This window comes from Nerophis ophidion, linkage group LG16, assembly GCF_033978795.1.
Source record: "Nerophis ophidion isolate RoL-2023_Sa linkage group LG16, RoL_Noph_v1.0, whole genome shotgun sequence".
NCBI classification, from domain to species: domain Eukaryota; kingdom Metazoa; phylum Chordata; class Actinopteri; order Syngnathiformes; family Syngnathidae; genus Nerophis; species Nerophis ophidion.
Genome location: NC_084626.1, coordinates 40311590 through 40325633, shown reverse-complemented (window position 1 = coordinate 40325633; position 14044 = coordinate 40311590). Strand labels below are relative to the sequence as shown.

General features: G+C 38.7%; 1 protein-coding gene across 7 annotated transcripts in view; it reads right to left on the bottom strand.

Moving 5' to 3' along the window:
* The window catches only part of LOC133535399 (SLIT-ROBO Rho GTPase-activating protein 3-like), a 129491-nt gene that overhangs the window by 98386 nt on the left and 17061 nt on the right, over positions 1 to 14044 (bottom strand). For all 7 annotated transcript variants that reach the window (XR_009802214.1, XR_009802216.1, XR_009802215.1 and 4 more), the window contains exon 2: positions 8941 to 9136. Coding sequence is in view for 4 of the 7 variants with exons in the window: in XM_061875216.1 (XP_061731200.1) it covers positions 8941 to 9136 (196 nt within the window). In the remaining 3 variants the exon portion in view is untranslated. The remainder of the gene's footprint in view (positions 1 to 8940; positions 9137 to 14044) is intronic.

The window sequence follows — 14044 nt, the reverse complement described above, 5'->3', positions numbered from 1 at the left end:
TCAATGAAGAAATAATATGCAGCCCAGGCTTTAAGTAGACTTCTGGTCAATAGGGAAGAAATTGCAGATTTGTCCCGTACTGAAATGTATGCAGTATTTTTAGCAAATAAACTCATCATAGTGACCAACCTTCTACTCTTTATTGAGTTGCATAAAGCATAAAGCATATAAGCATGGTCTTAATAGTCCTGGTAAGGGTGCTAAAAGCTGGCACAAATAGACTAAAAAACAGCTTTTACCCAAGAGCCATAGTAGCAATAAACAGGCACTGAGTGAGCACAATATGTCCATCATGTCCTCATGTGTCATGTCTTTTAATTTTTTTTATTTTTTCGGACTATAATGTGCAATAATGTTATATGTATGTGTGTATATATATTCATATGTATGCATATATGCGTCTGTGTGGATATATATACCCATATATATATAGATAAATCTCTTATTTCTATCTTTTTTTTACTATTTATATTACCATATTGTATATGCACCTTAGGGGATCTGCTCCAATTTCGTTGTTCTTTGAACCTGTTCACTGCAATAATGACAATAAAACTCTATTCTATTCTAACTGACATTAGAAATGAAAGTAAGACTGATAATAACAATTAGCAAAGGCTTCTCTAAGCTGCAACATATAATTGGGACTAAGGCTTGAGGCGTTGTAGTCGGGGAGTAGACGGCCATTTATGATGATGGCTATTTTAAGTGACGGAAGGGGTTTGATGAAGGTGATCTGTGGCGACAAGAAAAGTCAAGTGACAGGGTGGTCCTTTGAGCAGTGGTTCTCAACCTTTTTTCAGTGATGTACCCTCTGTGAACATTTTTATAATTCAAGTACCCTCTAATCAGAGCAAAGCATTTTTGGTTAAAAAAAAAAGAGATAAAGAAGTAAAATACAGCACTATGTCATCAGTTTCTAATTTATTAAATTGTATAACAGTGCAAAATATTGCTCATTTGTAGAGGTCTTTCTTGAACTATTTGGAAAAAAAGATATAAAAATAACTAAAAACTTGTTGAAAAACAAACAAGTAATTCAATTATAAATAAAGATTTCTACACATAGAAGTAATCATCAACTTAAAGTGTCCTCTTTGGGGATTGTAATAGAGATCTATCTGGATTCATGAACTTAATTCTAACATCTTTAACATCAATATTTATGGAACATGTCCACAAAAAAATCTAGCTGTCAACATTGAATATTGCATTGTTGCATTTCTTTTCACAGTTTATGAACTTACATTCATATTTTGTTGAAGTATTATTCAATAAATATATTTATAAAGGATTTTTGATATACTGCTATTTTTAAAATATTTTTTAAAAATCTCACATACCCCTTGGCATACCTTCAAGTACGCGTACCCCCATTTGAGAACCACTGCCTTAGAGGAATGCTCCGTTCATCAGCGTCACACACTGCCTGGTTGGAATGTTTACATAATCGGCCGGAGAGACCCAAAAGATTGGACGGATCATTAGGTTGCCCAGCAACATGAGCTCAAAATGTCCTCACTTTTTATAATAATGTAATTTAGTAATATAATATAGTAAAGCCATATAATCCATCCATCCATCCATCCATTCATTTTCTACTGCTTATTCCCTTTCTGAGTCGCGGGGGGCGCTGGCGCCTATCTCAGCTACAATCGGGCGGAAGGCGGGGTACACCCTGGGCAAGTCGCCACCTCATCGCAGGGCCAACACAGATAGACGGACAACATTCACACTCATATTTACACACTAGGGCCAATTTAGTGTTGCCAATCAACCTATCCCCAGGTGCATGTCTTTGGAAATGGGAGGAAGCCGGAGTACCCGGAGGGAACCCACACTGTCAGGGGAGAACATATAATGACATATATTTATGTAAGATAACAAACATGAACATGAGCTCAACATCAGTCCATTGGACACTTTGAGCAAAATAGCTATCATTTATTTGACTTCCTTAGCTCTTTACTTTTGTGAGCGCTGAGGACGTGAGCGTCCTGTTTGAAAAATGTAAAGAAATGACAATCACGTCCAGAATAAGACGGGTTGGTAGGAGTGGACAAAGAAGGGTCTGACCTAGTTGGGAAGAACACTGCAGCCTGAGGCCCTGACTTAATTTCAGGTCAATTCTTCTGCATTTATTCATCCTTAGTCGTTGTTATTGTCCATCCTTTTAGTAGCTGACAGCTCTTTGTTTCCAAGCCAGCATCTTCTGTCCAGCACTACAGTGTGCAACATTTTGAAACCAATTGGGGAACCTAATGATACGCGGGTCCCAGGTTACTAATTTTTCTTACTGGGATACAAGCTGTCATTGGCTGAATGTCATTCTGTACTTTAGGTCAGGGATCGCCAACCTTTTTTGCACAAGGGACTGGTTTGATGCAGACTTTATTTTCACAGACCGGCTTTCCACATGTGGCGGATAAATACAGCAAAAATAAGTGAATGGAAAAAAACAACTCATCATAACGTTGTCCAAAGACTTTTTTACTCAATTTTGCAAAATTGTGATCATTGCTGAGGGCAAGAGCATAAATATATAATACAACTAGGTATACTTGCTATTAGTTCCAATGGATTTATTTGGCTTTCTATACATTTCTATTTCTGTGCTAAAAGTTATGTATTCATATTTTGTGCAATATTTCTTACATATATACCCTGATGTATGTTTTTTGTTTTCAATATTCCATACATAAAAACTAGGGGTGTAACGGTACGTGTATTTGTATTGAACTGTTTTGGTACGGGGGTTTCGGTTCGGTTCGGAGGTGTACCGAACGACACGGACATATTAAGTAGCGCACACCGAGGCACTGTGAATTGATTAACGTGGACCCCGATTTACACAAGTTGAAAAACTTATTCGGGTGTTACCATTTAGTGGTCAATTGTACGGAATATGTACGGTACTGTGCAATCTACTTATAAAAGTTTCGATCAATCAAAAAAACAACAACACACGGCATTCTAGCAACAACTGGGCTATGATAGACTGACCATACCTCCTCTTTTCACGGGATATGTCCTCTTTGCAGAGCTGTCCAGGTGGAGTTTCTTAAATGCCTCGAATGTCCGGCATTTTAAGTTAGGGTTGTGTGTATTTTCAATGTACGTTCAGGGTTAAGAAGGGGTTGAAAAAAAAAAAAAAGTGGTGCGTGCAACAACATTCGTGAGGGAGGGGCAGAGACAGAGAGTGCGAGAGAGTTATGATAAATGCGCATGCGTCGCCAGGCACCGCTTTTTCCCCATAGATTTATCAGATTTTATTTTTAATTATCTATGGCCCCGGAGGCCATTTGCGGCCCACAGCTAATGTTTTAAAGGCCCACGGCACATTCTAAAAATACTATTAAAATAAACAAAACCAAAAAAAAAGTGAAATAAAAAAGCTTAAAGGCTAAAGGTAATTTAGAAAAAGTTGCAACGTTGACTAATAAAACAAAGCTGTTTTTTTTCTTTCAAACTGTCATTGCTCAAAACATTATATTGAATCAAAATCCATGTTATTATGAATTATTGACCTATGCAAGTTTCTGATTACTTCACATCAAATATTCCACTAAGAAAAATATTTTTGGTGGAAGATTTAGCAAATGTGTTAAATAAATATTCAAAAAATGTATATTTTGTTGTTTTCTTACCGTACCGAAAATGAACCAAACTGTGACCTCTGAACCGAGGTACGTACCTATCCGAAATTTTTGTGTACGGTTACACCCCTAGTAAAAACATGTTAATGCTAACAACTTGTGCAATAGGGCTATGTGCAAAAACAACGGCAATTTATCTTACTAGGACATATTTTCTTTCTTCAGCACACTTATTATACGCAACAATTTAGCACACTTGCACATTAGCACGATAGCGCTTTTCCATCTGCTTTACTGAACTGCATGGTGACTATTCATGATCTACCCTGAGCTGAGGTAATGCAGAAACCAACTGTTTTATATGGGTCTCTATTTTTATTATAATTATATCTGAGAAAGTTTATTTTATTGTACTGTTTATGTCTCATGTTGGGGCTGTCTTACTGACCTTGTTGTATATACCATCAACAGATGACTGCAGATGACAAATGGCAACTTACATGAACTAATATGATCGTTTTGAAATGATGCTTCTGTGTGGCCCAGTAGCAAATGCGTCACGGACCCGTACCGGGACCAGTGGTTGGGGACCAATGCTTCAGGTTAAGAGCCTTCCCACCGCTAGTTGTTGTAGTGAATGTGTTTCTCAAATAGTGGGTCAGGACCCTCTGGATAGGTCTGCAACTAAGTGGCAGCAGTTCTCAATCTAGTCAACAGGCTTGTTCTAACCAGTAAGTGTAGTAGTAACACAGGAACACATGTGTTCTTACTACTCCTACCTTATAGATGCAGTAAGAAGTAATGAACACATGTATACTTACTACTTCTACAGTAGCTTGTAAATGTAGTAAGAACACAGACATATCTGTACTTAATGCTTTTATTGGGTAGGAGTAGTAAGAACACAGAGGACACGTCTACTTACTACTCCTACTCAGTAAAAGTAGTAAGAACACAGAGGACACGTCTACTTACTACTCCTTCTTAGTAAAAGTAGTAAGAACACAGGGACACGTGTAGTTACTACTCCTACCTAGTAGATGTAGTAAGAAATAATGAACACATGTATACTTACTACTCCTACAGTAGCTTGTAGATGTAGTAAGAACACAGACATATCTGTACTTAATACTTTTATTGGGTAGTAGTAGTAAGAACACAGAGGACACGTCTACTTACTACTCCTTCTTAGTAAAAGTAGTAAGAACACAGGGACATGTGTAGTTACTACTCCTACCTAGTAGATGCAGTAAGAAATAATGAACACATGTATACTTACTACTCCTACAGTAGCTTGTAAATGTAGTAAGAACACAGACATATCTACACATACTACTTTTATTGGGTAGGAGTAGTAAGAACACATAGGAAATGTCTATTTACTACTCCTACCCAGTAAAAGTGGTAAGAACACAAGACACGTGTATTTACTACTCTTACCTTGAAGATGTAGTAAGAAATAATGAACACATGTATACTTACTACTTCTACAGTAGCTTGTAAATGTAGTAAGAACACAGACATATCTGTACTTAATACTTTTATTGGGTAGTAGTAGTAAGAACACAGAGGACACGTCTACTTACTACTCCTTCTTAGTAAAAGTAGTAAGAACACAGGGACTCGTGTAGTTACTACTCCTACCTAGTAGATGTAGTAAGAAATAATGAACACATGTATACTTACTACTCCTACAGTAGCTTGTAGATGTAGTAAGAACACAGACATATCTGTACTTAATACTTTTATTGGGTAGGAGTAGTAAGAACACATAGGAAATGTCTACTTACTACTCCTACCCAGTAAAAGTAGTAAGAACACAAGACACGTGTATTTACTACTCTTACCTAGTAGATGTAGTAAGAAATAATGAACACATGTGTACTTACTACTCCTACAGTAGCTTGTAGATGTAGAAAGAACACAGACATATCTGTACTTAATACTTTTATTGGGTAGTAGTAGTAAGAACACAGAGGACACGTCTACTTACTACTCCTTCTTAGTAAAAGTAGTGAGAACACAGGGACACGTGTAGTTACTACTCCTCCCTAGTAGATGTAGTAAGAAATAATGAACACATGTATACTTACTACTCCTACAGTAGCTTGTAGATGTAGTAAGAACACAGACATATCTGTACTTAATACTTTTATTGGGTAGGAGTAGTAAGAACACATAGGAAATGTCTACTTACTACTCCTACCCAGTAAAAGTAGTAAGAACACAAGACACGTGTATTTACTACTCTTACCTAGTAGATGTAGTAAGAAATAATGAACACATGTGTACTTACTACTCCTACAGTAGCTTCTAGATGTAGTAAGAACACAGACATATCTGTACTTAATACTTTTATTGGGTAGTAGTAGTAAGAACACAGAGGACACGTCTACTTACTACTCCTTCTTAGTAAAAGTAGTAAGAACATAGGGACACGTGTAGTTACTACTCCTACCTAGTAGATGTATTAAGAAATACTGAACACATGTATACTTACTACTCCTACAGCAGCTTGTAGATGTAGTAAGAACACAGACATATCTGTACTTAATACTTTTATTGCGTAGGAGTAGTAAGAACACAGAGGACACGTCTACTTACTACTCCTACCCAGTAAAAGTAGTAAGAACACAGGGACACATGTGTACTTTATACTCCTACCTTGTAGATGTAGTAAGAAATAATGAACACATGTATACTTACTACTCCTACAGTAGCTTGTAGATGTAGTAAGAACACAGACATATCTGCAATTACTACTTTTTTGGGTATGTGTAGTAAGAATACAGTACTTACTACTGCTGCCCAGTAAAAGTAGTAAGAACACAGTGACACATGTGTAGTTACTACTCCTACCTTGTAGATGTAGTAATAGATAATGAACAAGTGTATACTTACTACTCCTACAGTAGCTGGTAGATGTAGTAAGAACACAGACATATCTACACATACTACTTTTTTTGGGTATGAGTAGTAAGAACATAGAGTGTACTTTCTACTCTTACCCAGTAAAAGTAGTAAGAACACAGGGACACATGAGTAGTTACTACTCCTACCTTGTAGATGCAGTAAGAAATAATTAACACATATATACTTACTACTCCTGCAGTAGCTTGTAGATGTAGTAAGAACACAGACATATCTACACATACTACTTGTTTTGGGTATGAGTAGTAAGAACATAGAGGACACGTGTACTTACTACTGCTGCCCAGTAAAAGTAGTAAGAACACAGTGACACATGTGTAGTTACTACTCCTACCTTGTAGATGTAGTAAGAGATAATGAACATGTGTAAACTTACTACTCCTACAGTAGCTTGTAGATGTAGTAAGAACACAGACATATCTGCACTTACTACTTTTTTTGGGTATGTGTAGTAAGAACACAGAGGACACATGTACTTACTACTGCTGCCCAGTAAAAGTAGTAAGAACACAGTAACACATGTAGTTACTACTCCTACCTTGTAGATGTAGTAATAGATAATGAAAAAGTGTATACTTACTACTCCTACAGTAGCTGGTAGATGTAGTAAGAACACAGACATATCTGCACTTACTACTTTTTTGGGTATGAGTAGTAAGAACTTAGAGTGTACTTACTACTCTTACCCAGTAAAAGTAGTAAGGACACAGGGACACATGTGTAGTTACTACTCCTACCTTGTAGATGCAGTAAGAAATAATTAACACATATATATTTACTACTCCAGCAGTAGCTTGTAGATGTAGTAAGAACACAGACATATCTACACATACTACTTTTTTTGGGTATTAGTAGTAAGAGCACAGAGGACACGTGTACTTAGTACTCCTACCCAGTAAAAGTAGTAAGAACACAGGGACACATATGTACTTACTACTCCTACCTTGTAGATGTAGTAAGAAATAATGAACGCATGTATACTTACTACTCCTACAGTAGCTTGTAGATGTAGTAAGAACACGGACATATCTGCACTTACTACTTTTTTTGGGTATGAGTAGTAAGAACACAGAGGACACCTGTACTTACTACTGCTGCCCAGTAAAAGTAGTAAGAACACAGTGACACATGTGTAGTTACTACTCGTACCTTGTAGATGCAGTAAGAGATAATGAACATGTGTATATACTTACTACTCCTACAGTAGCTTGTAGATGTAGTAAGAACACAGACATATCTGCACTTACTACGTTTTTTGGGTATGAGTAGTAAGAACATAGAGTGTACTTACTACTCTTACCCAGTAAAAGTAGTAAGAACACAGTGACACATGTGTAGTTACTACTTCTACCTTGTAGATGTAGTAAGAGATAATGAACAAGTGTATACTTACTACTCCTACAGTAGCTTGTAAATGTAGTAAGAACACAGACATATCTGCACTTACTACTTTGTTTGGGTATGAGTAGTAAGAACATAAGAGTGTACTTACTACTCTTACCCAGTAAAAGTAGTAAGAACACAGGGACACATGTGTAGTTACTACTTCTACCTTGTAGATGCAGTAAGAACACAGACATATCTGCACTTACTATCTTTTTTTGGGTATGAGTAGTAAGAACACAGAGGACACGTGTACTTAATACTCCTACCCAGTAAAAGTAGTAAGAACACAGGGACACATGTGTACTTACTACTCCTACCTTGTAGATGTAGTAAGAAATAATGAACGCATGTATACTTACTACTCCTACAGTAGCTTGTAGATGTACTAAGAACACAGACATATATGTACTTACTACTTTTATTGAGTTGGAGTAGTAAGAACACACAGGACAAATGTGTACTTACTACTCCTACCCAGTAAAAATAGTAAGAAAACAGGGATACGTGTACTTACAACTTCAACCCAGTAAAAGTAGTAAGAACACAGGTACACATGTGTACTTACTACTACTACCCATGGGATATTTTTGGCCAAATTTCAGTGGTCAAAAATTTGTTGCATCGCTAATAAACAGCAGACATGTATCCATAAAAATATGAAGAAGCTGCTCATGTTGTGTTTGACGAATAAGCAGCGCAGGACGCTGGAACCAGCATTGAGTCAGTATTTTGGTCAAAAGAACTGGCTGGAAATTGCGCCACAAACATGTTTTCCAATGGAGGAGAACATTCTGAAACACTTGGGGGAAACTCACAAAGGTGATCGGCATACAGAAAGTCCCCATGTGGGAATCAAACCAGGGACCTTTGTGCTGTGAGGTGTGGGGGAGCAAGCCACAGATCCACCAAGCGGCCAACATTCTTCAAAGCATACTTTTTACAGCATGGGTCGCGTATAACAAATAAAATAACTTTAGTATTCCGAATATTTTTTTCCAGGTGAAGTAATGCAGGCACCGTAACTCACTTGAAATGCTGATGCTCTCTGGAAGTGCGGATCTTGGCCGAGTAGCGCTCCGCCAGTTTGTCCAGGCCTCTGGAGAACTCCAGCTGGAGCTCGGCCTTCCGACGGAAGAAGTCCTGCAGGTCCTGCAGCAGCTGCTGGCGAGACTCCGACTGCTGCTCCAAGCAACGGAACTGCTCCACCAGCTGGTTACGGATCTCTGCAGATCGACAAGAGAGCACTTAAAGCAGGAAGAGAAGTACAATTGGGAGTCTAAAGTCAGTACTGTCAGAGCATTTTTTTTCAACACTAAAGTAACGCCTCATCTATGCGAGGATGCAATCATGCTCGCAGAAGCACTCGTTGAGGAACAAAGTCTTCATAATTGAATAAAAGTGGATTCATCCACTGCTTTCAGTGTGTGTGTGTGTGTGTATGTGTGTGTGTGTGTGTGTGCGTGCATGCGTGTGCGTGCACGTGCACGATGACATGCATGTGTGTTTATTGCTGCAGACAGCACGGAAAACATAAACTAGGTCACTTTGCATTGTGCTGAGAGAGCCTTCACCAGGATTGGTCACAAAAAGGAGCCAACATCAAAGATTCTTTGAATTACAAGTTGGCTGTGTGTGATTGTTTCCTACGAGTCGGACAAAAAACTAACCCAAATAAAGTTTTTAGATTTTGTGTACAAATAGGACCATGTATGTCCTGTAAGACGCAATATACTTTCGTCACTTATTAATATTAATATGGGGCAGCACGGTGGACAGGGGTTTGTGCATGTGACTCACAATATGAAGGTCCTGAGTATAATCCTGAGCTCGGGATCTTTCTGTGTGGAGTTTGCATGTTAATATTTGTCATGAGAGATCATGACAGGACAGCTAGTTAACATCTTAATGTCTTGCAATGAGAACAAAAGGTTGGTCTTTTCTTCTATTTCAGTCAAGTCATTTACAAAACGTAAAGATTACTAGGAGTTAGCAGCTACACAAGAGCACACAAGTAATAATTGTTCTTCATCGAACAATGTTGCAGTCCAAAACAGCAGATTTGTCTATATAAACAAATATCAAATAATTATTAGCATGCCTGACAGTTTGACCCTTTTTTTTTAATGTTCCGGTATTTTTTTTAATTTCTTGTCTAGTGTTCTTACCCTGGTTTCCATTTCGTGTTTGCCTCTTTTTTACACTGTTCTCCAGTCTGGGCGCTCACCTGTCCCTGATTGGCAAACGGGACACACTTGTTCCTGGATTGTCCTCTACACAGATTATTGCTTGACCTTTGTACTAGAAATGTCAGCTTTTGGTGCACTCCCTAGCTGCACTAGTTTTTGTTTTCTGCTAACAAATTATATTATATTATATTGCATGCCATCACCTGTCTCTGCATCTTGGTGTCAACAACACCACACCGGAACGTAATGAATTATAGTTGCATGTTACTTACATGTACAAAATCTCAAGGCAGAAGTTTGTTAGAAAGTATCCAGTAACAAATGTGTCAGCATCATTGAACATACTGCATCATGAACTCAACTTTACAAATTATTGTAAACACTAGGTGTCACCAAAAAATTACAACTCAATTTCAACTAAAATACTGCATGAATCTATTCCAGATGGTTAATTGACATTGACATCCAACCTGTTCTTACATTTTACAAAACCCGCCCGAGTCATACAAAAGACTATAAAAATGGGACCCATTACTTCCATGCTCGGCATTCAGCATCAAGGGTTGGAATTGGGGGTTAAATCACCAAAATGATTCCCGAGCGTGGCCATCGCTGCGGCTCACTGCTCCCCTCACCTCCCCGGGGGTGAACAACGGGATGGGTCAAATGCAGAGAGTAATTTCACCACAACTCGTGTGTGTGTGAGATCATCATTAGTACATTAAAAGCCTACTGAAATAAGATTTTCTTATTTAAACGGGGATAGCAGGTCCATTTAGTAGAGAACATCCACGATAAAGTTTGCAACTTTTGCGTGCTAACAGAATAGCCCTGCCTCTACCGGAAGTCGCAGACGTTGACGTTGATGGCTCCTCACATCTTCACATTGTTTTTAATGGGAGCCTCCAACAAAAACAGCTATTCGGACCGAGAAAACGACAATTTTCCCATTAATTTTAGCGAGGATGAAAGATTTGTGTTTGAGGATATTGATAGCGATGGACTAGAAAAAAAAAACGCGATTGCATTGGGACGGATTCAGATGTTTTTAGACACATTTACTAGGATAATTCTGGGAAATCCCTTATCTTTATATTGTGTTGCTAGTGTTCTAGTGAGTTTAACAGTACCTGATAGTCGGAGGTGTGTGTCCACGGATGTGTTGACACGCAGTGTCTCAGGGAAGTCAACGGCAGCTTTATGGGCGGCACAAGCTCAGCTGATCTCCGGTAAGAAGCGACTTTTTACCACAATTTTCTAACCGAAACCTGCTGGTTGACATTCGGCTGGTATCCATGTTCGCTTGACCGCTGTGATCCATAGTAAAGTTTCACCTCTGGGAATTTTAAACAAGTGTGGCTAAAAGCTTCCCAACTCCATCTTTCTACTTTGACTTCTCCAATATGAATTGAACAAATTGCAAAGGATTCAGCAACACAGATGTCCAAAATACTGTGTAATTACGCGGTTAAAGCAGATGACTTTTAGCTGTGTGTGTGCGCAGCTCTCATATTTCCTAACAGCTCGTGACGTCAAGCGTACACGTCATCATTACGCGACGTTTTCAAGAAAAAACTCCCAGGAAATTTAAAATTGCAATTTAGTAAACTAAAAAGGCCGTATTGGCATGTGTTGCAATGTTAATATTTCATCATTGATATATAAACTATCAGACTGCGTGGTGGGTAGTAGTGGGTTTCAGTAGGCCTTTAAATTTAACTTTAGCTAAAAAATAATGACATTATGTAAGATTCCTGCTGATAATGAATCGGATCGGTATCGGCCAATACGCAAGGCCCCAATCGGTATCGTGTCGGAAGCAAAAAAGTTGAATCGGGACACACTTAATGCTGAACAAGTTACATTAAGGGGCATCCATTTACACTTCCACAATTCAACATGTCTGAAAAGGAGTAGAACCATGCAGAAATTATTTAACCTGATTATTTCTCCATTGAAAGTAGTTTGTTCACGTTCTGTCTTTAAATCTTACTATGGGGATAGGTTGATTGGCAACACTTAATTGGCCCTAGTGTGTGAATGTGAGTGTGAATGTTGTCTGTCTATCTGTGTTGGCCCTGCGATGAGGTGACGACTTGCTCATGGTGTACACCGCCTTGCACCCAAATGCAGCTGAGATAGGCTCCAGCACCCCCCACAATCCCAAAAGGGACAAGCGCTAGAAAATTGATGGGTGCATGGGTACTGAATTTGGAACTTTTATAGGAAGCGACCAAGTTCCAGTGGTATTGAATTGCGTATAATGAAACGGTATGATATTTCAATACCTTTGTTGCACGTAACGTCTCGTCAGGTTGTAGACTGAAACATTTGACGGGCAGACCGGTGTATTCATAGTTGACTTCCTCTAAGTAATGTTGCAATGTTCCATGCCAACAAGGCAACCATGCCTGATAAAAACACTCAAAATTAAGGCTCCACTTTTCTAAATGCGCTAGCTTGATGCTAATTTACTTTGGATATGCCATATACAGGTACATGCAACTGATTACCCATCCATCCATCCATTTCCTACCGCTTATTCCCTTTTGAGGTTGCGGGGGGCGCTGGCACCTATCTCAGCTACAAAGCTGCTTTGTGGCACACATGCTTGAAAAGACAAAGCTCCACTCTCTGTGAGACATTAGTGAGCAGCATTAACAGACGTTTTCAAGCATGCATGTCATTTGCGTGCAAAGAAAGGAAGCTTGTATGTAGAAGAGCATTAATGAAGAAAAGCCTATTTCTTCTCCTTTACATGAGACAAATTTAAAGAAATGCTTTGCAAATGTAAATGGAAGTATAGGAATACAGCCAAAAAGCAAAATGAAAGAGTATGAGCTCCTAGCTGGGGGGGAGATGTTATCGTCATGGTGCCGTTGCCTGGTTACATGCCTCTGGAGGCATCTCTGTCCTCTCCTTCTTCTGACACTTGCACCAGCCGCTGCATTTGGCATTTGGTCAAGGACAAGAGTGACTGTTTGTACGTGGAAATACTCGATAAACAACCAAGGCTAATAATCAGCTATGGAGGCAACAATCGGCTCCAAAATAGAACAAAATGTCACTGCGCAAAAATAGACCACAAAAGAAAGACAACTTTGCAATTTTGTCATCCAGAGTCTAGACAATAAAAGACATTTTTTGCATGCTCCATCCTTGCAGGCGTGTTATTTTTAGAACCCAAAGTGTTACTAGGGACTGTGCAGTATTGCACTACACGTGATGAATGATTCAAGCTTTCGCAGAGCGCACATACAGTGGGGCAAAAAGTATTTAGTCAGCCACTGATTGTGCAAGTTCTCCCACTTAAAATGATGACAGAGGTCTGTAATTTTCATCATAGGTACACTTCAACTGTGAGAGACAGAATGTGAAAAAAATATCCAGAAATTCACATTGTAGGAATTTTAAATAATTTATTTGTAAACTATGGTGGAAAATAAGTATTTGGTCAACCATTCAAAGCTCTCATTGATGGAAGGAGGTTTTGGCTCAAAATCTCACGATATATGGCCCGATTCATTCTATCCTTAACACGGATCAATCGTCCTGTCCCCTTAGCAGAAAAACAGCCCCAAAGCATGATGTTCCCACCCCCATGCTTCACAGTAGGTATGGTGTTCTTGGGATGCAACTCAGTATTCTTCTTCCTCCAAACACAACGAGTTGAGTTTATACCAAAAAGTTCCATTTTGGTTTCATCTGACCACATGACATTCTCCCAATCCTCTGCTGTATCATCCATTTTGGTGTAAACTCCACTCGTCGTTTTTGGAGGAAATAATTATTCGTTTAAAGGGTTATCCGGCTTAGTGTAGACCTAGCCTAAAAGCCTACTGAAATGAGATGTTCTTATTCAAACGGGGATAGCAGGTCCATTCTATGTGTCATACTTGATCATTTCGCGATATTGCCATATTTTTGCTGAAAGGATTTAGTAGA